General features: G+C 38.2%; 1 protein-coding gene across 5 annotated transcripts in view; it reads right to left on the reverse strand.

Annotated features, from left to right (window-relative positions):
- sanbr (SANT and BTB domain regulator of CSR) overlaps positions 1-25,887 on the reverse strand; it is a 54,302-nt gene that overhangs the window by 6,206 nt on the left and 22,209 nt on the right. For 4 of the 5 annotated variants that reach the window (XM_078404737.1, XM_078404733.1, XM_078404736.1 and 1 more), the window contains 10 exons: positions 24,544-24,704; positions 21,490-21,576; positions 21,293-21,403; positions 19,961-20,084; positions 17,390-17,542; positions 15,069-15,214; positions 10,709-10,808; positions 7,042-7,074; positions 3,607-3,706; positions 1,298-1,374 (listed from right to left, as the gene is read on the reverse strand). In XM_078404737.1, the coding sequence (XP_078260863.1) occupies positions 1,298-1,374; positions 3,607-3,706; positions 7,042-7,074; positions 10,709-10,808; positions 15,069-15,214; positions 17,390-17,542; positions 19,961-20,084; positions 21,293-21,403; positions 21,490-21,576; positions 24,544-24,704 (1,092 nt within the window). The remainder of the gene's footprint in view (positions 1-1,297; positions 1,375-3,606; positions 3,707-7,041; positions 7,075-10,708; positions 10,809-15,068; positions 15,215-17,389; positions 17,543-19,960; positions 20,085-21,292; positions 21,404-21,489; positions 21,577-24,543; positions 24,705-25,887) is intronic. The other variant, XM_078404735.1, reaches the window with a different exon arrangement.

Raw genomic sequence — 25,887 nt, forward strand, 5'->3', positions numbered from 1 at the left:
TGGAATTGAGTGCTATGTGGCCACGTTTGCAGATGATACAAAGATAGGTGGAAGGGTTGGTAGTGTTGAAGAACCAGGGAGGCTGCAAAAGGACGAGCGTTGAGAGAGGGCAAAGAAGTGGAAGATGGAATACAGTGTAGCAAAATGTACCTTATTCTGAATGGGGAGAAGATTAAGAAATCAGAGTTGCAAAGGGATTTGGGATTGCTGGTGCAGGATTCCCAAAAGATTAATTTGCAGGTTTAGTCAACCGTAAGCAAGCAAATGCACTACAAGCATTAATTTTGAGGGGACTAGAATATAAAAGCAATGATGTCATGCTGAAGCACTGGTGAGGGGCCACATTTGGAATACTGTGAGCAGTTTTGGGACCCTTGGCTGAGAAAGGATGTGCTGGCATTAGAGAGGGTCCAGAGGTTGACAAGAATGATCCTGGGGATGGTTGTTAATGTAGGATGACCATCTGAAGGCTCTGGGCCTGTACTCGCTGGAGTTTAGAAGGATGCAGTGGGGTCTCATTGAATCCTATTGGATAATGAAGGGCCTAGATACAGTGGACGTGGAAAGGATGTTTCTAGTAATAGGAGAGTCTAAAACCAGAGGGCACAGCTTCAGACCAAAAGGATGCACTGGAGATGAGGAAGAATTTCTTTAGCCAGATGGTGGTGAATCTGTGGAATTCATTGCAAGACAGCTGTGGAGGCCAAGACATTGGGTATTTTTAAAGCAGAGATTGATTAGGAAGGACATCAAAGGTTCCAGGGAAATGACAGGAGAGTGGGGTTGAGAGGGAAAAATAGTTCAGCCGTGATTGAAGGGTGGAGTATGCTTGATGGGCTGAATGGCCCAATTCTGCTCCTCGGTCTTATAGTCTTATGCAATGTCAAACTCCTCCTTCCCCATCTCTCTAAAATAACGCCAGGTCCAATCCTTGAAATCCCAATTTCTCACTTTACACAATACCAGCTCAATTCTTGCCCATCTTCGCACATCAACTGTTAGTAAAGCAAAAATGTTCCAAATATTCAGTACTGTTGGGGGAATTGGAAGAAGTTTTCATCCCTAATTCACCTAGTCTTGGTCACCCCCAAGAACAACACCAGTCAATAGTAGTGCAAACCTTAGGGATTGTAACATCTAGTCCTACTAATCAATCTAAGATTATGCTTTTTTGAACTGGACTTCAGAGAAACATTGGACAATGACTGCTTCTGTTCAATAAATATATGCAGTAGAATATTTGCTGCAATTGAATTTCACTTTTAAAAAGCCCCTGTTATTTTCTCGTCCATTTTACCTTCTCTTTTTTCTGAATGGTAGGAGATGCCACTGGCTTCCTTGTTCGACTGGTAATTTTCTTAAACTTTCTTGTACCTGCATGGGAGGTGGGAAATTGCAAACCTTACAAGATGGAAAATCTCCTTTATTGGAAACTTGCAAGTTAATAATGATGTAGGTCAAAGCTTAATCCCACAGGTGAGAGCTGATCAATATGTCATTGTCATTTTCCTGTGAGAATAAGTAGTTTGCATTGAGTTATTAATTTTTTGTGTCCCTAAAGCAGATTCTAAATTGTTAGTGAGAAAGACAAATAAAAACATTTTTAAATTGTTGGAAGCACAAGAAAGTGGAAGTGAAGTGTGCATTAGCAAATCTACTGCTTTCAAGGTTACTCGACCAAGTGGACCCGTTGGACCCAAACCTCTCCTGCATTGGTGCAGCACCCTCTCGTCCTCCACTCTCTCCTCTCCCCCTCAACTCCCCTTCCCCTCCAGTTCCCCTTCCTCTCCCCCACTCCATCCCCCTCAACCTCCCCCCATGGAGATAGATTTAAACTTTAAAATGTGAATAACTTAAAAATATAACACCGATTTCAATGATTTCATTAGCACCAAAGGGACGACGGTGAGTAAGGCGGGCCTAAAATTGTCACAATATCGTGCACCGTTTTGGCTGCAGTTCAGGAACAAAGAGTTTTAGTATATAGATTATTTTGGTTTTTTAGCAGTAAGATGGAGAGATCAATGTGACATTTGAAGACTGGAAATTTATAAAGTGATTATGGAAATTGAAGAAACAATTAGATTCAGAAAAACACAATTCTAGCAAGCGGGTCAGACAGCATCTCAGGAGGACAAAGGGAGGCAACATTTCAGGTCGACACCCTTCCTCAGATGGATTGTAGCGGGGGGAGAAAGCTGGAAGAGGTGGAGGCGAGATAAAGCCTGGCAAATTGACAAATGACAGGTGGATACTGGTGAGAGGGGCTTTGATTGGCAAATGGGTGGACAAAGGCTTGAGATGAAAAGGAGACAAAAAGGTATCAGATAAGGAAGGAATAGAAGTAAAATGTAAAGCCAGAGGAAGGGATTTAAGTGGGAGGGGGAAGGGGTTTGGGATAATGGAAGAATTGGGTGTGGACCCAGGTGGACCACAGGGAAGACATGATGGGGGAAAAAATCTTGACTGGGGGGGGGGGTAAGGGTTGTTACTTAAAATTGGAGATTTTAAGATTGTTGTTAGCAAGCAGAATATGAGGTGCTAAGCTTCCAATCTGCGTGTGGCCACACTGGCAATGGAGGCAAAGGACAGAAGGTCAGGAAAAGAATGAGAAGGGAAGTGCAAGTGTTGGGCAAATCTTTTGTCTCGTCTACATCTGGCTGATGTAGAGGCCATATCGAGGGCACTGAATGCAGTAGAGGTTCATGTGACCCTCTGTCTCACCAGCAAGTGCTGCTGGGGTCCCTGGATGGATGCGAGGGAAGATATAGGTGTAGGGACAGGTGTTACATCTCCTGCAGAATTGTCGGGGACGATGCCTTGGATGCAGTGGCCGGTGAGGTGAAAGGCAAGGACCAGGATAATTCTATCCTTACTCCGTTTGGGTGAGACATGGGAGTGAGAGTAGAACTACAGGACACAGGAGAGGGATCCATCGACAAAAACAGGGGGAAGCCATCTTTACTGAAGTAAGAATATCTTGGATGTCCTAGAGTGGAAAGCCTCATCTTGGTAGCAGATGAGATTACGGGCTGGTGTCCTTGCAAGAGGCAAGGTAGGAGGAGGTGCGGGCAAGATCTATCGGAGTCAGTGCATTTATAGTAGACGTCAGTTGATTATCTGTCCACTGTGATGGGGACAGAGATCGAGAAAGGAGACGTGTCAGTGATAGTCCAAGTGAATCAGGGCAGGGTTGAAGTTAGTGGTAAAGGTGATGACATTAGCTAGGTCTACATAGGTGCAGGAGGCAGCCCTGTTGCAGTTGTGTTGTAATGGAGAAAAGAGTCAGGAAACGGTAAACTAAATAGTTTGATCAATAGACTAATCAGCCACATCATGCTTTCTATAAGTAATACAGAATTATAAAATTAGAATAATTCATATTGTTATGTTCTGTATTATTACTATTTTGTGGTATGCTGTTCACCAGCATCATTAATTTTCATGTTAATATGATTTTTTCCTTAAAGATGAAGGATAAGGATGCCTTTATGGAAGTTGTTGAATGAAAGTTTGTGACTCTGTGTGTATACAAATATTGTTCACAAGTCTCTAATATGTGCATCAATGTCAATAAACATTTGAAATCAATTGTCATATTTTTACCTTGTTTTTTGGTCAATTCTTCTTCATCTCCTACTTCATCCTCTGTTACTTCTGAACCTGTGGTATATTCTTCATCTTCAGAATATAATGCTTGTTGCTTCTAAAATAAATAAAATTTTAACCAACATTTTTGCATGTCCAACAATGGTTATACTTAATATTAATCTGGAATAGTTTACACAGTGTGTATAATACTTAAATTCTTGTAAGAGTTGGTGTATTTTCAGAACAATAACCTATTTTGCTTTAACCAGTCACTGGAAAATGGGAACAATTTTATAATTCATCACGTAATATCAATTCACATTTAAAAGAAATTGGAAAAAAAATATTCTAACAGAACGACGGTTGACAATGGAGTTTTGCCACCTTTCTGCTGAAATTGTTAATGAAAACTTGCGATAATTGGGATGTCACAATAGAATGATGTGAATATTAATGTAAGCACTTTCGTGGGTTTGACTAAAAAAACACCAATTTAATATATAATAGCTGCAGGTGTTAAAACTAGATCAAAAGCAAATTTGCCACGTTGTAAGAACCTGGTTCCAAAATATTGCTGATAATAAACAGTCCAATGATTATTAATTTCACCACAAATTGAACATGTAGAGTTACATCCAAACTGAAGATACAATGCTCAGTTACTTTGGAGTAAAAGTCCAATTAATGGAAACCGGATGATAAGCTATTGTTGAAGAAATAAAGTGAATTCCTCCCATTTTACCTTATTACAGCCTCTTGCATACAAGGCGAGGTTGGTATTGTAAACCATGAAAACATTTACTGCACAATTTTATCTTCACCACACCCCCTCCTCCCAATCCCTCTGTGGAATGATGAACTGGTGAAATTTTTCTCCACATATTTGATCGTAATCTCAATTGGGATGGGGGTATGCACTCGGATGAGATATTCCCAATCATGAGAAAATTGGAGCAGAAACCAATGAGTGATACCGTTTGGTCCTGTCCAGCAGCTTGATTGGACAGACTTGATATGGATGTGCAACAGATCTCCTGTCCACCTTCAGTAATTAGATAATCTATAGCATATTAATCTATAGCGTAAGAGAGAAGACCATGGACATAAAAAGAGGATAAAAATGACTTACAAAATGGTTTTCTTGAGGCTCATTCCCATTGAGCCCTAAAATTGGAATTTATCAATAATTTGATGGATAAATTTAATCTGGTCAGCCATTCTGGATTTTCTCATTTCAGTTAACCAAAATGTTCTACCTTTTCATATTTGTAAACTCTAGCTTTCTAATTGGTCACCAACCCTGTAATTTTAAAACAATGCAAATTTTCTAGGACAAAATCTACACGTTGCCCGGCATGGATTTAAAAAAAAATGTAATAACTCTTATAATGATAAAGCCTGTGCAGTTATCAAAACATAACAATCAGTCAGAACAATCTAGCAGATTGGCTATTATAAACAAAACTTACATGATAAGGGGTTCATCAAGGAAAATTGTAGAGGACCAATTGAGACCATCATGCCTTACATCCAAAGATACCTATATTTATAGGTAAAAGACCTTTCCCTCAAAGCTTCCAGTAGAAAATAGCATGTGGAGCCTTTCTAACTCATGTCTCCCTCAGATAGAGGAGATTCATGATTGCAATAAGTTGCTTTAATGCTCTTGGCCAGATAACTCCAGCAATTTAGTTAATCGGAGTTCATGTTTAAGGGCACATCGAGTCATTGTTTTTACTGAGGAAAACCTCTGTAATGATTGTTTATGTATATTAGCTGTTTCATGAAATGAAAAGTTGTTCATTATTTCACTAATATTTTACATAAAGAAACATTAACAATGTAATGTACTTGCACACAAATGGGCTGTGGTTCTTGCATATTGAGCCTGTGTTCCATTGAGATGGAGTCCAAAGAAATTAAATCTAATGCAAATTATCCTCCCGGAAATAAATTGGGTGAATGGGAGTGAAGGGCTAGGGATGTTCCATGAGTCACAAGGCCTAACAAAACCTGCTCCATTGGGCACAATGCAGTGAGCAGTCAGCAACTTTATATTAAACATATGGTTCCACATGCTATGGATATCTCCCCTCAACACCTCTGTTGCCTTTATTATCAAAGTGCTTGTCTAACAAGCAGGTTGAGACTTCTGCTGGTTAAGGTTAGTTGCTGCTTTTGCCACTTCAAACTTATTTTATTAGCAAGATTTCTCCACCTGATCCACAATTGCCATCTCAAACAAGCTTAACGTAGTATTTGACAATTTAGCTGAATTTCTTCATTTCACCATTTGCCTTCAAACTTGCCCAAATCACCTGTGCTAATTTTCTATTATGTGCTTACTCCAATGCCACCCTATTTGCCCATCTTACACATTTCCTAACTGTAAACTCATCCAAACATTCATTGCCTGTATTGCAATGTACATTATCTCCATTACTCATCACAAGTATGCTCACAGATTACACTGGTTCTCATTGCAGCAACACCTCAACTTTATCCCAGTCTAGCCTCATTTCCTTAAATTGAATCTGTCAGTCCTCCAGATATTTGATTGCTTGGAGAATGTAGTGTTTGCCAATGGATCTGCAGCAGGTTGCACCGTCTGTGTGCATAACTCTTCTGCATTTTCAGAATAAAAAATATGCCATCTGGTATCCCTTCTGCTACTAGGATTAAGGAATCATTGGTCATGGTCCAATCATAGCTTGGATGAAAGTGAAGTGGGGTGGTAATGGACAAGGAGGTGGAAATGGACTAAACATCAAGCAGAGGCAGTTAGTTGGCTGTGCAGGGGATTGTCCACAGGATGAAAGTAAGAAATATTCTGATTGTTGCTCTCACTCCCATGACAACATGGGCCATGTTCCACTGCATGCTCCAAAAAGAAAGCTGTACAATGACATCGTCTAATGTGCCCAGGACAGGATAATTGCATCAGGGATGTAATGGTGTCTCATCATCAAGTATCTCTTTTCAGAAATTCAAAGATCTGGAAATTATTATTATATTTTTCTCTGTGGAGGGGTAAAAATAAGTTATTTCCAGTTATGTACTGTTGGAATAAAACTATCCATTTGAATTTCGAGGCATGTTTTCCTCCAACTTTGGGGATGAACAAGAGGCCCAGTTCTTTAACCCTCCATTGACCCTCCATTGCTTTCTTCTCAAGAGTTCCTGTTCCCTTATACCATCATTGCTCCCATTTACATAATCTTACAATGCTCATGCTTGATGCAAAAAAAAACTGAAACATAAAACAGCTAACTTTACAGCAGATGGAATAAACATTGAATTAAACTTGAGTAATTTGCAAATGATGGCAAATATTTGTTGTATAAAATTCAACTCGACTTTTAAGTTATCCAAATATTTCATTTTAGCATTAGCATGTATTACCATTTTATACAATTAATAATAAATAATACAATAATAACTATAACATACCAGCTGCAAACTCCAGTTTTTCAAAAGTGAAAACTACAAAAGGAATTTAGAGATTGTGAAACCAGCAAAAATAGTTATATCCAAGATACCCATAAGCATATAATCAGCAAGAAATAAGTCAATTATCTTTATTATAATGATTTATAAAATAATAATTCTGAATATTGCAGATAACTCTTTCATGAATATTTGATTTTCAAAATTTGGAATTATTTAAATATGAAATAGAGAAAGTCACAATCTGCTGATTGCTGCTAAATGAATCAACAGCTTCAAAATAAGACCAACAGATGGGAACTAAAAGGCAATAAGGGGAGAAATAATGGACATTGGACCACTGGAAAATGATGCTGGAGAAGTAGTAAGGTGAAATAAAGAAATGATAGATGAATTGAAAAAGCTTTTTGCATCAGTCTTCGCAGCAGAAGACACCAGCAGCGTGCCTGACATTCAAGAGAGTTAGGGGGCAGAAGTTAGTGGGGTTGTTATTACTAAGGAGAGGGGCATGGGAAACGAAAGGTTTTGAAGGTGGATGTCATCGGGACCTCATGGACTACACCCCATGGTTCTGAAAGAGGTACAGTGCCGTCCATAATGTTTGGGACAAAGACCCATCATTTATTTATTTGTCTCTGTACTCCACAATTTGAGATTTGTAATAGAAAAAAAATCACATGTGGTTAAAGTGTACATTGTCAGATTTTATTAAAGGGTATTTTTATACATTTTGGTTTCACCATGTAGAAAGTACAGCTGTGTTTATATATAAACTCCCATTTCAGGGCACCATAATGTTTGGGACACAGCGTTTGTAATTGCTGAGGTGTGTTTAATTGCCTCCTTAATGCGAGTATAAGAGAGCTCTCAGCACCTAATCTTTCCTCCAGTCTTTCCATTACCTTTGGAAACTTTTATTGCTGTTTATCAACATGAGGACCAAAGTTGTGCCAATGAAAGTGAAAGAAGCCATTATGAGACTAAACAAGAATAAAACTGTTAGAGACATCAGCCAAACCTGAGGCTTACCAAAATCAACTGTTTGGAACATCATTAAGAAGAAAGAGAGCACTGGTGAGCTTACTAATTGCAAAGGGACTGGCAGGCCAAGGAAGCCCTCCACAGCTGATGACAGAAGAATTCTCTCTATAGTAAAGAAAAATCCCCAAACACCTGTCCGACAGATGAGAAACACTCTTCAGGAGTCAGGTGTGGATTTGTCAATGACCACTGTCCACAGAAGACTTCATGAACAGAAATACAGAGGCTACACTGCAAGATGCAAACCACTGGTTATCCGCAAAAATAGGATGGCCAGGTTACTGTTTGCCAAGAAGTACTTAAAAGAGCAACCACAGTTCTGGAAAAAGGTCTTGTAGACAGATGAGACGAAGATTAACTTATATCAGAGTGATGGCAAGAGCAAAGCATGGTGGAGAGAAGGAACTGCCCAAGATCCAAAGCATACCACCTCATCTGTGAAACACTGTGGTGGGGGTGTTATGGCCTGGGCATGTATGGCTGCTGAAGGTACTGGCTCACTTATTTATATTGATGATACAACTGCTGATGGTAGTAGCATAATGAATTCTGAAGTATATAGACACATCCTATCTGCTCAAGTTCAAACAAATGCCACAAAACACATTGGCCGGCAGTTCATTCTACAGCAAGACAATGATCCCAAACATACTGCTGAAGCAACAAAAGAGTTTTTCAAAGCTAAAAAATGGTCAATTCTTGAGTGGCCAAGTCAATCACCCAATCTGAACCCAATTGAGCATGACTTTTATATGCTGAAGAGAAAACTGAAGGGGACTAGCCCCCAAAACAAGCATAAACTAAAGATGGCTGCAATACAGGCCTGGCAGAGCATCACCAGAGAGGACACCCAGCAACTGGTGATGTCCATGAATCGCAGACTTCAAGCAGTCATTGCATGCAAAGGACTTGCAACAAAATACTGACTACTAACATGACTACTTTCATTTACATGACATTGCTGTGTCCCAAAACGTTATGGTGCCCTGAAATGGGGGGACTGTGTATAATCACTTCTGTAATTTCTACATGGTGAAACCAAAATGTTTTTAAATGGCTTTATTAAAATCTGACAATGTGCGCTTTAACCCATGTGACTTTTTCTATTACAAATCTCAAATTGTGGAGTATAGAGGCAAATAAATAAATGATGGGTCTTTGGCCCAAACATTATGGAGGGCACTGTAGATTTAGAGATTTTGGTGGCATTCATAGTGATATTTCAGGAATGACGAGTTAGGAGTGGTCCCATGTGGAAAATTGCAAATGTTACTGCACTGTTCAAGAACTGCACTGCACTGTGAGGCAAAAGAGGGGAAACTATAGACGGGTTAGCCTGACCTCAGTGGTAAAATAAGATTTTAAGAGTCTATTATTAAGGATGAGGTTTCTGAGTCTGAGTACTTAGAAGCAGATGATAAAATAGGTCGAAGTCAGCATGGTTTTGTGAAGGGGAGATCTTGCCTGACAAATTTGTTAGAATTCTTACAGGCAGTAAATAGCAGGAAAGATAAAGGAGAGTCAGGAGTTTACAGTGATGTTCAGGTCTTTGATAAGGTGCTGCATGTGAGTCTTCTAATGAAGATGAGAGCCCATATTAGAGGGGAGATACTAGCATGGATAGAAGGTTGGCTGAATGGCCAAAGGCAAAGAGTGAGAATGAAGGGGGCTTTTTCTAGTTGTCTGGTAATGACCATTGATGTTCCATAGGGGTCGGTGCTGGGGCCGTTATTCTTCATGTGTACGGTGGCAAAGTCTTCAGTCTTGTAGTTAGTAGTAGGAATAAAGGCATAGAATATTTTCTAAATGGAGAGAGAATTAAGAAATCAGAGGTGCAAAGGGACTTGTAGTGCTGGTGCAGGATTCCCAAAGGCTAATTTGCAAGTTGAATCAGTAGAGGCAAATGCGATGTTAGCATTTATTTTGGGAGGACTAGAATATAAAAACAGGGATGTGATGCTGAGGCTTAATAAGGCACTGGTCAGACCACGTTTGGAGTATTGTGAGCAGTTTTGAGCCCTAAATCTATGGATTGAATGAATCAATTCCTCTTTTTCAGTCGTTAGGATATGGGAGGAAAACAGTAAAGTAAAAAACATATAATAAAAGGGGCAAAGCACCCAAGGTCAGGACCAAACCCAGATCCAGGGAGCTGTGAGACATTAGCAATAACTGTTGTATCATCATATGATTCTCATTCCTAATAAGACATTTTAATCATTTCAACAAAGTACAGTTTACACTGCATTTATGTTGCCAAATTACAGAGAGTCAACACAAGATATTGAATTAATATTTACAATATGTTCTAAAGCAAATGGTTACTGCCATTCCAACTAGTAAGATTACTTTGGTCAAAGTTATACCCTCAGCAAATATCACTGAATATCATTGTATAATCATCTATTTGGTCTCTATAAAGTTTGCTAAACAGTAACCACAGCATTTCATAAGATAATGAAACAAAAAGAGAAAACCCTGACAATATGCTACCAAAATATTAATTCTGAAGCAATGAAACACCAAAAGATTCTTATAAAATGAGTAAGCATTGCTTATCATAAACACTTCAGAGTATTACTTCACTTTTAAAATACCATTTTTTTTCCTCTAAGAAATAATTACTTACAGTTGTGACATCTCCAATTTTTTGTCCTTTCCATGAATTGGGTTCTGCTAAGATTTCAGAATCTAGATACTGCTCTTCAGATAGATTTATGTCTCCATTACTGCAATAAAATTCCAATTGAAACGTTAAAATAGAAACACACTTTTTTAAAAAGCAAATATATCTAACTACCAAACATATTATTCTGGAAGGAAGTATGCTAAGAAATCAAGTTACTAAAAATGTTTATCTTAAATTCTTTTTTAATCTGTCTATTTTATATGGGGAGGGGGAATGAAGAGGCGGCTTAGGTCAGGACTGTATTTTTTCTCTGTAACTGTAATGCTATAAAACTGTAAAACTATATTCTCCACTCTGGTATTTTTCTCTTTGCCTGTTACGTCTGTATATGGCTTGATTGTACTCGTGCGTAGTATGATTAGACTCAATAGCATGAAAACAAAGTTTTTCACTGTATCTCAGTATACATGGCAATAATAAATCAATACCAAAATTCATGCTGGGATAGGGTGCAATTTGAAAGGGTACTCAGGGGTACTGGCATTTTCATCAGCAATGAACAGAAAAAAGCCCATTAAAATGAATCCATCCATCAAAATGTAGCAACAATCAGAGGTGCATTATTACAAATTAAACACCTGCAAATTACTAAATATGTTTTTGCACATTATTTGGAATGCATGTTATACTCAAATTGCTACCACTTGAAAAGACGTAATAATGAATTCAGTCTGAAGGGTCCCTTCACCTATCCATGTTCTCCAGAGACGCTGTCTAACCCACTGAGTTACTCCATCATTTTGTCTTTCTTTATAATAATGAATTACTTTGACAGTTTTGGCAGTTAAGTCCAGACATTTGTAAATAGTGTGTTAATGTCTTACTACAATATAATTGAACTATAAGAAGGCATAAATAACAAAAGAAAATGAATTTAAATAATAAACAAAACACACCACTAAATATTGTTCAAGATTCTTATGAACCTCAAATCACCCGAATACAAATAGAGGGGGTATCAGTAGTTTAGTATATTATTGTCACATGTACTGAGGTACAGTGAAAAACTTTTGTTTGCATGCTGTCTAGTCGAAGACGACTTACAAGATTACAATGCTCCACACTGCTCTGATAAAGGATAGTGCAAAAAAGTTTGACTAAAGCAAGTTTCAAGTGAGGTATATTGAAGTTCAGGGCTGCACTCTAGCTGGTGAGAGGACCATTCAGTTACCCGATAACAGCTGGGAAGAAATTGTCCCTGCATCTGGAGGTATGTATTTTAAAACTTCTGTACCTCTTGCCTGATGGGAGAAGGGAGAAGAGGGAGTGACCAGTGTGAGACCAGTCCTTGATTATGCTGGCGACCTTGCAGAGGCAGCAAGTGTAGATTGAATCAATGGAAGGGAGATTGGTTTGCATGATAGTCTGGGCTATGTCCATAACTCTGCAAATTCTTGCAGTCTTGGATAGTGCTGTTCGCAAACAAACTGTGACGTATCCTGATAAGGTGCTTTCTATTGTGCATTTATAGAAGTTGGTGAGGGTTGTTGGGGACATGCCAAACTTCCTAAGCCTTCTAAGGAAATAGAGGCATTAGTGTGCTTTCTTGGCCATAGCTTCGATGTGGCCGGTCCAGGACAAATCGCTGGTGTTATTTATTACTAGGAACTTGAAGCTTTTGACCATCTCCATTTGATGTGTGTGTACTGCTTTGCTTCCCGAGGTCGATCACATTCTCCTTTCTCTTGCTGACATTGAGAGACAGGTTGTCTTGGCACCATGTTACAAGGTTCTCAATCGCCTTTCTGTACTCCATCTCATTATTTGATATCCGCCCACTATGCTGGTGCCATATGTGAACTTGTAAATTGAGTTGGATTGGTATTTGGCTGTACGGTCATGAGTGTATAAGGACTATAGAAGGGAGCTGAGAACTCATCCTTGTGGGGCACCAGTGATGAGAATTACCAAAGAGAGTTATTTATCACCTATCCTCACTGATTGTGGTCTATTGGTTAGGAAGTCGAGGATCCAGTCAGTTTGGAGATGAGCTTGGTTGGGATAATGGTATAGAAGGTAGAGCTAGAGTTGATAAATAGGAGTCCAACATAGGTCCAACATCCAAGCCTTTTTATCTAGGTATTCCAGGGATGAATGTAGAGCCAGGGAGATGGGATCAGCGTGTTGTGGCGGTAGCTGAACTGCAGTGGATCAAGGCTACTTGGTAGATTGGATTTAATGTGTGTCATTTCCAGCAGGCGGGTCCTCAAAACAGACAAGGGAGAGATTAAAGATGTCCGTAAACACTCCCGCTAGTTGGTCCACACAGTTCCTAAGGACATGGTCAAGGACTCCATCTGGGCAAGTTGCTTTCCATGGGTTTCAGGGAGGCTAATCTTACTTCTGCAACAGTGACCTTAGGAAAAGGCACACGGAAAGTCTGACGGAAAGGCAAAGTCTGACGGGACGGATATCACTGCCTTGTGGCCTTCTGCTCATAGCAAGCATAGAATGCATTGTTCTTCAGGGAGGGCCGCACTACCATTAGCAATGCTGCCTGACTTTGCTTTGTAGCCCATTATAGTATTCAGGCCTTGCCTCAGCCGAACTGTGTCTGAGTGGTTATACTGGCATGCCTAATAGTCAGAGGTGTATGTTGGCTTTGATTTGCGTGCTACCCAATCCGATACCATGAGTACGTCATACACAAGTTACACATTTAGAATATTCTGTTCAGTTCTGGGCACCATGTTAAAGGAAAGATATTGTCAAGCTTGAAAGGGTTCACAAATGATTTACAAGGATGTTGCCAGGACTAGAAGGTGTGAGCTATAGGGAGAGGATGAGTAGGCTGGGTCTCTATTCCATGGAGCGCAGGAGAATGAGGGGGGGATCTTATAGAGGTGTTCAAAATCATGAGAGGAATAGATCGGGTAGATGCACAGAGTCTCTTGCAGAGTAGGGGAATCGAGGACCAGAGGACATAAGTTCAAGGTGAAGGAGAAAAGATTTAATAGGAATCCGAGAGGTCATTTTTTTACACAAAGGGTGGTGGGTGTATGGAACAAGCTGCCAGAGGCGATAGTTGAGGCTGGGAGTATCCCATCGTTTAAGAGACAGTTAGACAGGTACATGAATAGGACAGGTTTGGAGGGATATGGACCAAGCACAGGCAAGTGGGACTAGTGTAGCTGGGACATTGTTGATTAGTGTGGGCAAGTTGGGCCAAAGGGCCTGTTTCCACATTGTATCATTCCATGACTCTATGACAAGTAAAAGAGTGGAACAATTGAAGTGAATAATAATGGTCCCTCTTCTGTACAAAATCTCCACATTTGTTCCAGATCCACCTTGCATCTTTCAAATCTCAAGTTTCAAATCTCTGAAAAGTTTGACCTTATCCTAAGGAGATAAGCATTTCTATATTCTAACTTTAAGGCCCAGTGTCCTCTTGGATCGTGCTGTAGGGGGGAAATTGGCCTGGCAAGGTGTTGTCAACTCCTTCAATAGCCGCTGCCGCTCCATGTAGCTGCTGTATGCTGGGCCCAATTTGCTCGCTCAACTGGCTGCTGTATGGCCTCCACTGACTACGGTGTTTGCCCATTCCAAAACCACGACTTGCGGCCACCGTAACTGCGCTTTTGTTTTATAAATCAGACGGGAAGATGAGTGCACCATTTAATATCGAAAAGTGCAAAGCAGTGCAGTTTGGGAAGTCAAATAGGGGTATTACATAGACACTAAATAGTAGGGTGCCCAGATGTCAATGAACACAGAGATCTTGGGGTTCTATAGTTCCCTAAAAGTGGCAACACAGGTGGCTAGATGGGGGGTGCAAAAAGGGTCTGTTTCTGTGTTGTACAACTCTATGACACCCATGTTTTCATTATTTCCAGATCTATTTCAAATTTATCTGCTTGCAATAGAGTCATACAACCTGGAAACAGGCCCTTCAGCCCAACTTGTTCATGCTGACCAAGATGTCCCAGCTATGCTAGTCCCATTTGCCCACGTTTTCCCCAAATCCATCTAAACCTTTCCTATCCATATACCTGTCCAAAAGTCTTAAATGTGGTTATAGTACCTGCCTCAACCATACCCCATAGCAGTTTGTTGCTCATACCCACCATTATTCTATGAAAAAGTTGGCCCTCGGGTTCCTATCAAATCTTTCCCTTCTCACCTTAAACCCATGTCCTCTTAATTCCCCTACCCTGGGTAAAACAATTCATGCATTTACTCAGTTTTTAAGATTTCAGTACTTGCCATCTTTACATAGGAAAAAACATAAATCATCCATATATTCAACATAATTTTGCAATGTTTAAATGTTCAAATAAGAGCTTCTCAATGATATTACCTTTCTTCAGTTTTACAAAATGGCACACAGACAACATCCTTGTGTTGCAGCACATCACAGTACACTTGACCAATTGATAATGAAGTAAGTTTACCATTCTGAAGCTGACTAGCCAATTTGACAACATGATCCTGAAGTTTACAACCCTAAAAGTAAAAATACAAAAACACCAATCACTTAACAGAGACCATCATCTCTCACATTTTTAGTTAGCTCAATCTCCACTGACAGTTGAGATTTATAACGCACAAAATATGAAGAAAATTAAACAGAAGGAAGCCATTATGTCCTTGTACCTTGCTTTAGTGTGCAGTCAATGTTCAAATGATCAATAATCTTTGTTAAAAGTATGCAGTTTGCTACATATAGTTGTCTATGATTTGAAGAAGCACTAAACATTACCCATCAGGGTTCCTGCTTAATCTGTGAAATATCCGCAGCATTTTGTGTTTATTTTAAGTAGTTGCCTTAGTTTTTGCTATGGGGAAAAATACGGTGCATGTCCAATGTACAAATACCAATATAGTCTAGTCTTTCTGATTTCCCATAAATTTATAATTTTTTCTTTAAAACCAACAGACGATGAGAGAATGAATGTAATACTCATTCTGATATCAGTGTGTATTGCTAGAAAGAGGTAAACTCAGCTTTGCCAAATAAACATCAAATACATACTGAAAACACATAGGCAAAAAGTTTTAGATAGGCACATAAATGTGTCGGGAATGAAGGGATGTGGATTTTAAGCAAGCAGAAGAGAATAATTTTACTTGACATCATGTTTGACATAGATGTCAGCCAAGGGGCCTTTACCTGTGCTTTCCTGTTCTATGTTCTAGTATGAGAATACGTCGAGAAGAGAAATTGAAGGCAAAAATGCCAAAACAGTGAAATAAAATATCATTGCAAAATTTGGTATTTTGTAAAATAAAGGAGGTATAAAAAAAAGGAAAAAGTGAGCAAAGGTTCCAAAAAAGTGCAGGAATGATTATTGACTTATGTAAATTGATAAAACATTCAAAATAAAAATGGAGATTTAGAATTGAAATAGTGAACCGACTGTAGCTTGAAAATAAAATTTGGCACTTAAGACTCCATAGGAATGGGAACTTTAAACTCGGTCTCAGATCCAGAACGTCGGCGGTTTATTTCCCACAAATGCTGTCGGACCCACTGTTCCTCCAGCGGCTCTTCTTTTTTTGCTAGATTCCAGTGTCTGTAATCTCTAACGCCTCTGCAGGAACTTCATATTCTTGATAATAGTAATTTTGGAAGGGAGGAAAAGATAAAACTGAATAGGAGATATGGTAGTGAAAGGTTCCAGTGCAGCATCATTTTACAATGTTGCATAGTGCAGCGCATTAAAATATAATCACAGATCAGATATAGAAATTATATAATTCTCAGGCTTCTGCAGGCGAGCAACTAGCAGTGGCGCCTTTAAATAATTCAGACATATACACGCAAAACAGAAATGATTTGGGGTAATTTAGCTAGCAGCACTAATGTAAAAATTTTGAATGTTTCCAAAAGTATGTACTGAGTTTATATGAAGAAGAGCATGGCTTGATTTAGCAAAGTAATAACACAAGGAAAATAACTGACCTACAAATGATACATGAATTGGAAAATAGTGAACACAACATTGTTATTTTCATTTAGGTGTGGTCATAGTCATTAATTCATAGTGTGTGGCAACATGCCCTTTGGCCCAACTTGCCCACACTGACTGACATGCCCCATCTATACTAGTCCCACAACCTGCATTTGCCCTATATCCCTCTAAATAAGGATGTTGTATCACTTGAAAGTGGAGAATTCAAATGTTCATATCATTGGTTTGAAGGCTATTCAGGTGGAATACAAGATACTGCTCTTCCAGTTTGCATATGGTCTCACTCCAGCAATGAAGGAGGCCAAGGAAAAAAAGGGAAAAAAACGGTATGGGAATAGGAAGAGAGGAATTAAAATGGAAGTAACTGGGAGCTGCAGCGGGCTTTGGTAGACAGAGCGTGTATTTGGTGAAACATATGTTGTTTCGCCAATGAGAGCTTCGATTGTCTTACGCAGGGGAGAATAAAATTCTCTGTTGGGAGAATAAAATTCTCTGTTGGGAGAATAAAATTCTTAGCACCAGGAAACTATTTAAATAGATTACATTGCACACGCTTGAGGAAAAACAAGTTTTAAAAATTAGCAAGCACATTCACAGCAGGCTTCCTAGCTTCCTTTGTTAACTTCCAGAGCTCAATATCTTTATAGAGTGCTCCCAGAATGGTAGACATTGAATAGCATTTTTTTTGTTCCGCTTTCATGCTTACTGTGTTTACTTGAAGAGGATCAAACCGCATAACTTTCTGCTTGCAACAGGGATAGAATCCAAAGCCAGGAATAGACAACTGATTGCTTAAGGGAAGATATATCACTTGTTCAGGGTGATATCGGCAATGAGAGAGTTCAGAGCATTGAAAAACCTAAAAGAAATGAAAATAGCACAATACAAAATAAACATATCATGTAATATAGATTTGTTTCAACTTGTACTATACTAACTAGCCCCTTCAATTTACCTCAGTTATAACATTATATAAAAACAAATAAACTTGCATTAAAATGCGACTTAGGTATGATTACCAGTCATCTCTAATGGGAGAATTTATGGTCACCTAACTAGGACAGAGATGATAAAAAAGTATTTCTTCATACACTCATATGACCACATAATGTTTACAGTTGCCCTAATACCATTCCAAAGCTAAAATGCTACTTTTCCCCATTTTTGCATTTTAATTGCCAGAACTAGACCATAGGGCCAATTTCCATGTTGTATAACTATGTTCTAAAAATGTAACAGACTGTGCAATACTGTGTTTTTTTTCTTCCTTTAAAGCCACAAACACTTTTTTTATAAATAAATTGAATACAGGCAATCCCCAGATTTAAGTGTCTATCTAAATACCTAAACCCAATAATTCACCTCCTCTGGCAATGCACTCAAGAAAAACATCTCTTTGTTAAAACAAAACTTTATCCATAGATCCCCTTTAAGGTGCTTTCTCTCACGTTAAGCCTATACCATCTTGTTTTTGATACCCCTACCGGAGAAAAAAGATTGATTAGCTAACCTCTTCTCCCTCCCACTTCAGAATGTTATATTACCAATCCAAGATATCCCTGATCTGACTTTCGACCACTGAAACACCCATTCCCCTCTCTAACGAATCCCCTACCACTAGTTCTCACCTCGACTATTCCCTTCTGCGCTGTGCATCAGAGCCAATCATGGAACCACAAACTTTGCAGCTGCTGCTCTCTCTAAACACACCAACATGGTATACACATAGTTGAGAGGGGAATGAGTACCGGGGACTCCTGAACCACCTGCCTATCTTTACTGATCTTCCTGGCAGTCACTCATGTCCCCTTTTTGTATCTACAGCCTGACTAACTCACTACACATACCGTCTAGCACATTTTCACCAGCCACGTGCCCTTTAAATACAAACTTCAACATCACTGACCCAATATCAATTGTAAAAAGAGTCATGGAAAATCCATCCTCACAATCAAATGCAACCCCACTACTTCAAACAAAGCCTCCAACTCAATGTATATTGGTAATAAAGTAAATTCACTTTAATTCAAATTTATAAAGAAAGAATATAGCAGAGGGGGTAACTCGGCTCATTTAGTCTTTCATATAGCCATTGCTGACAAGTCATCGCAATTTAATATGCCTTTGCTATCCCTGCCCCAGCAGTGCATTTCATAATCTACCTACTCACTGCACTAAAGATGTTTTCCTAATGTTGGTTTTGTTCTTTTGTCAATTCTTTCATTTTATTTCCTTGACCATTTTGCCAATAAGACCATTTTCTCTCTATCGACCTCCATGTAAACTCTCCATGTATTTAAATACCATTAAAGGAATATGTCAAACTCCTCTTTTGGAGAACAATCCAAGCTTCTCCCATCAGCCCTTTATTGCTGGAAGAACTCATATGCACCCTCCTTCAGTTGTTCACATTTTTCTAGAGTATGGTGCCGAGAACTGGATACATTATTCCCGTAGTGGCCAAACTAGTTCTTTAACAAGATTTATCCCGACGTCCTTATCCTTGTACTCCATGGCTCTGATTATAGGATCCTGTATGGGGTTTTTTTTTAAAAATCACTTTCCCAAAGACCTGTGACCTTCCTGGTGGGGAATGTTGACATAAAGGGACAGATATCATAGTAAAGATGATGTAAAGGGACTGGATGATTTATTTATTTGCTGCTCCTGCCCTTTCATTCTTTGGGCTTTAATCATGCTCAAAGACTACCGGAAAACACTTGATCAAATGCTTTTGAAAATTCACACACACCACATTAACCAGAGATCCCTCATCAAATATTCATCCAAAAACATTATTAAGCACAATTTGTCTTTATTACAACCTTGTTAGTTTTCTCATCTAATCCACTGTTGTCCAAGTGCCCTTATCGTTATTTTTTGAAGTATTCCTGCACGTAAAAATGACTGGCCTTTGATTTGTGTTTTATTGTTGCACCATTTTTTGAACAAACAGCTAGCATCTTCAATTCCCCAATCCACAGACACCAACCACCCCTATATCTAGAGATGTTGGAGGAAGGTGATCACAACATCAATAATTTCCAGCAATGCATCACTCAGCATCCAGGAAATTATTCATACTGGGCAATTGATCCATTTTTAGTACTGCTAGCCTTTCATTACAGTATTTCTTTTCTGTTGAATAAATTCATTATCTGTCAAAGTTGGCAGGAATCAGATTGTCTTGTAGGTTAATAATTCTACTTCCAACAAGTTATTTTAAATATTCATTAAAAATTCAGCAATCAACATTTAAGTAAAAATGAAAACTTACCTTTTTACATCTAGTACAGGGCAGCCAATTTATAGTTCCCCATAAATGCCAATACACATCTTGCCAAGACTTCAAGTCTTCATAGAGACCATTAAGATACTCGTGCACATCCCAGCTTTTGTCTCTAAAGAATTTAAAACATTTTAGTCAACTTTACATTAATTGCGATGGTGTAAGTCCTTTACGCTTACAACAGATTCCTCAATTTCAGCAAGACAAAGGTGCCAGTCATTGACTTCAGGTAGCAAGGTAGAGTACATGCTCCAATCAGCATCAATGGTGACGAAGTGGTCGAGAGCTTTAAGTTTTTTGGCATAAATATTATCAACAACTTATCCTGGATCAACTATATTGAAACTATGGTGAAGAAAGGACACCAACATCTTTAGTTCCTCAGAAGACTAAGATCGACACAGCTCCAAGACAATCACCGACTTCTACAGATGCATTGGAGAAAACATGTTCATCGGGTTTGGCAACTGCTCTGTCCAAGACTGCAAGAAATTGCAGTGTTGTAGATGTATCCCAATCCATCACACAGACCAGCCTTCCAACCATCTACACTTTGTGCTATCTGGGAAAGCAGCCAACATAATCAAGGACTGATTTTACTCCAGCCATTCCCTCTTCTCCCATCAGACAGAAGATACAAAAGCTTTAAAGTATACTGCCAGATTTAGGAACAGCTTCCCCACTGCTACATAATGGTTGTCCCACAATGTCTGTGCCAAACATGATACCAAATTAAACTGATGTCTTCTGCCTGAACATGATCTAAATTCCTCCATTTTCTGCATATCCATGTGCCTATCTAAAAGGAACACGCCCTTTGGCCCACAATATCTGTTGAACTTAATTCTAGGATACATTAATGTCATCTGCCTACACATGATCCAAATCCCTCCAGTCCAAGCATATGCATGTGCATATCTAAAAGCCTCTTAAACACAACTATCATATCTGCCTCCACCACCACCCCTGGCACTGAACTCCATGCACCCATCACCCTGTGTAATAAGCTTGTCCTGCACATCTCCTTTAAACTTTTCACCACTCATCTTAATGCAATGCCCTCTAGTCTTTGACGTTTCCATCCTCGGAAAGAGGTAAAAGACCATGGAACAAAATTTTGCGATATCAAAACAAGAAAGAAGTTGAGGTAAATTACAATTTTGCATCTAAAATACATTTTTGGAAAATGAAATGGGGGAAGATGGGAATCAAAATGAAGTGAAATACAGTATCAAAGACAATGACCAGAAATCCCAATATTTAATTCTTATGTACAAACTCCAGCGTAACTTATAAACTCCAATCTAATTCAAAAGTTACCTATTGTGCAAGTATATTATATTTCCACGCAGATCAATACTTATTTTCACAGGCAAACAAGGAAACATTTTCTCTGTTTCTTTGGTTAGAACTTTCTTACACAAACTACATCTGAAAAAGATAAAGCATGACTGTCAGTGGTCAGGACTAACAGTTAAAAACATTTGTAAACATCAGTTAAAATTTTCATGGAATACCTGCACAGTGTATGAGCGCTGCCTGGAGAATCTTGGTCCTTGTACTCTGGATCAAATAGCCTCTCAATCTTCTTACAAAATATTTTGCTATTTCACAGAATATAAAAAATTACATCACAAATATTTAATCGCTTTTAACTTATTTTTGCCCTAAATAAAAATTAATTTGAAGTTTTTTTACATATCACTATATGCATACTGCCGAATGGACTTTCTTACACGAGATCCCCATTCAATATGATCATGGTTAATCTATGCCTATTTCCCATTGCACTTGCTTTCTCAAGCTTTCAAATATTTACTCATCTCCACCTTGAACTTTTTCTATAAGTTAGCCTCCACCATTCTCTAGGGCAGAGAATTCCAGAGATTCACTTCCCCCAGAGAAAAAAAGGAGAAGAGATTGGCATATGTGTTAAATATTCCAAGTAATAAAAGACCAGAAATACAGTGAAGTTCCAAAAATGTACACCACCCTCAATTATGGACCACAGATCTGGACCAAAGAGTCAAATTTGTGGCACAATGCAGAATTATGAGATTAAGACTGTATACAATGTTTATACACACAAAACTTGGGCCATTTTTAGTCACGTGTGTGACCAAAAATGTAAACAATTGTGGAATATATCTCTTCTAATTCCGAAAGCATTGCAGGTATATTATTTTGTACTGTATGTATGACTTATATGTCAAAGTTTATCAAGTGAAATTGTTATATGTTATGCTGACAATGTTTGTTTAGGATCAGAGGTCAAATATGACTGGTCACGTGTGTGACCTCAGATGGTAGACCTCGAGATCTTCAGTGTGATTGTTTTGGGGTTTTTTACTCAATGTTTAGAAAAAGCATGCCACATGTGATTATCACTTCCAATTAGATTCTCGAAAGATAAAATGTCTTGGCCTCATGTTACTAGTTCATTTTACAGATTTAAGCAATTCTAATAAATTCAAACAATTATATCAGAGGGATAACAAACAACAAACTGAGATGCATTCATTATCTAAGTGGCCGAAGGAAAGCCTGCAAGAAATTCCATCTACTACCAATGGTCGCTGCCACTGACATGATCAAAGGAGATTTCTAATGTTCGAGACCAAAAGAAAATAGAACTAAATTTGGAGACCATGGTAATTAAAAGTAGATAGGACTAATTTACATATTATGACCCTCCACTTGAGAATACCGATGACGCAATGGCATCTCATCTCATCATTCACCCACTTCCAATAGTGTAATACTTCCTTTATACTGCACCAACTAATCAGTCTAGATTTCCAATTTCAATGAAAAAAATATAATAGAAGAGTCGGAGACTTACTACAAATTGTACAAGGTCCAATTTAATGTTAATGTTCATCTGAAACATTAACTTGGCTCATCACTCCACTAATGTCACCTGACTTCCATTTTCAGAGTTCTCTATTTTTATTTAATAATTTTACTTCTAGGTCTACCATATGTCTGATGCATTAATGCATCCAATCACCCAGCATCGCTCAGCAAGGTCCAATAGTGTGTAGTGCATAACTGGACAATGTTTTAGTAATTTTCATTCACAGCCACTTATGCAGAAGCAGGGTTTCTCCCACCTGCTCAGATCCCAGCCCATGAACCTGGCATTGAAAACAACAAAGGATGATCCCCTTTAAATTATTTGCTCCCTCTCCCATGGAATGTGTTCCCTCCTCTCAACACCTGCCATTGTGATATGGAGAAGGCTCTTTATTGTACGAGATCTGTTCAGTCATGCACAAAGGCTTAGGCCTAATTGTGTACAGGCTTATTTGTTTGTTGACCTGTTGCAAATTAATTGTTATAGCATGCAAGGAGATGCTTCAATTTCCACACAATCTTGTTTGTTAACTTTTCCAATCATGTTATTCAGCATCAGATTTTCTTGTTGTTTATTTGGACTTCGAAGACTTTGGGACGATTTATTACTATTTTCACTTCTTACATTGAAGCCAATCATATTAAAATGATACCCCAAGCAACTCTTAGTTCACTTTTTAAAAACATGTTAAATAGCAACAGGAAAGGCAAGTGCAAACACCACCTGCTGAGCCAGACTTCAAACCATTGAGATTTTTGAATAGTATGAGGGTGGATTATCAGAGTTTCTACTGTATATTCATCTTTTATTTATTTTTAAAAAATAATAGCCTTTTCCTTGTTATAATGGAAATTGATCCAAGCTGGTTCAGGTCATTCTATAAACCGATGGCAACTTTGTTATTTACTCTGCGTTGAGATTGTTCTCAGATCATTAAAATAAAGGTCACCCATCAATCTTGGTGAATTCCAATATCTGTTTCCAACCTTCAAATTACTAGACAGTTACAATGATTTCTTCTTCCTTTCTCATTTTCCACTGATGGCTTCATTTCAGTTTCAGCCTCCATTATAAACTAAATTTGATAATGGTTGAGCATTTAGCCAAACAAAAGGCATAATCCAAAGATAGCCATCCAACAACAGTTAATTTCAAGAGCAGGAGCATGGCATTTTAACTTCCATGAGAGCTGAACTTGCCTAAGTTGTTCTAATTCTATTTAATGCACATTAAAACCAAAATACACGTATTTTTAAATGCTGTTTTATGTATCTTCTGAAACAAATGCAGCTATCATTGTTACTAGTAATCAAAGAGTGACCTTTTAACAATAACCCACATTATGCTGAAGTATTAACATGTACATGCTAAAAACACTCAGGAAGAAAAAAGTGCAAATTAAAATAGGCAAAGACTAGCTCCAAATAACAGTGAATTAGCTCACAGTGAATCACTCTTCCCACAAGTCAAGATTTAAATACAGATCAAAATAATGCAAATCGCTTTCCATTTTAGTCACAACATAATTTAATAGAAATTGACCATGTTGCTGCATTGTATTCAAGAGACAAAAAGACAAAAACTATTTTATCCACAAAGAAGTTTTTATGAAGCAGGGAAAAATATTGCCATTTAAGTCACAGATTTTACTAAAAGATCTAATGTGTGTGTGTTTTAGCTAATAATATTTTCAAGGCAACACCTATATTATTACCTTTTAAATTTATCTTTTCTGTCTTTTACTTCATCAGCTTCATTATGCGTGAAAAGGTCAATGATACGTGTGGCCAGAGTGTCATTGATACAGTTCATATTGCAAGGAGAAGCTACAATGGCACTCATATTTTTATGACAATAATGTATGCATTCTTCAACCTAAAGCAAAAAGAACAAAGATAGAAAAGAACCCAAAATCATATTCACCAAGATGAATCATGCAGTATCCATTAGGGCCTGAGCATTAGTATCACTACAATTTTTAAAAATGCAATATGCAACAGTTTTTAAACTAGAATTTATCATTTTAGATACAGCTTTTATTTCTCCCCTTTGTCATCTAATAGATACCACCCACCATCATTAACCAACCACTAACCGAGGGAGAAAAAAACCGATGAATTGCCCTACAATTCCTAATGAATTACCAGCAAAATATGTTACTGAAGTAATGGTAGATTCATAATTTAATATAATCTGTGAAATTTAAATTACTTCAGCCTCAACTCGAATATCTTTCTTGTTGGTAGAAGTAATGGTTTCAAATAGAACATTTGCATGTAAAAGCAAGTTAGGACCATGCCAGTCAGGAACCATCTAAAGTGAAATGGCACAGTCAACTTAGTTCCTCAAATTTTATAATCCATTCCCAGACTGGTCAAATTCCCAGACCAGTCTGTCAACTGGTCTCTTTTAAGGGTAATAGAGGTGAAAGGTTAGTCAATATAGGCCATAAACATGAAATCCATATGGTCCTTTTCTAGCAACATCACATCCACAGTGGCAGTACTTAGAGTCAGAGGGTTGAGAACTGAATCCTGAGACTCCAGAGTAGTACAGGAAGGTAAGATATTGTGCTAGTTACTCCCTCATCTGGACAGAAAAGATCAGATGACAATTATTCAGAGAGCAGGAAGATAATCCCAGGATTATGGCCAATATTTACTCCTTTAGCCAAATCACTAAAAAGCACACTGATCATTACCACATTGTAGTTTTTGAATGTTTGTTGTACATACTGGCTGCCATATTTTCTAAATTGTGACACTTACCACACGTTAAAAGTAGTAATTTCTCTTAAAACATTTTGGGATATCCTAAAGTAATGCGAAAGACTGTAAATGTAAATCTTCCTTATAAGACTCACAAACATTGCTCCAGAACTATGAGCAGATGATGCTGGAAATACTAAACAGGTCAGTGAATCTGGAGAGCGAAATAGAGTTCATGCTTTAGGTCAACTTCCAGTATCTGCAGCTGCTTTCAGTTTTATATTGGCTTCGTAAATGACATTGTTATTATGTATGAAATATTGTTTCTTGTATTTGTATGTAAACCCATA

Source organism: Rhinoraja longicauda, chromosome 9 (genome assembly GCF_053455715.1).
Source record: "Rhinoraja longicauda isolate Sanriku21f chromosome 9, sRhiLon1.1, whole genome shotgun sequence".
Classification (NCBI taxonomy): Eukaryota; Metazoa; Chordata; class Chondrichthyes; order Rajiformes; family Arhynchobatidae; genus Rhinoraja; species Rhinoraja longicauda.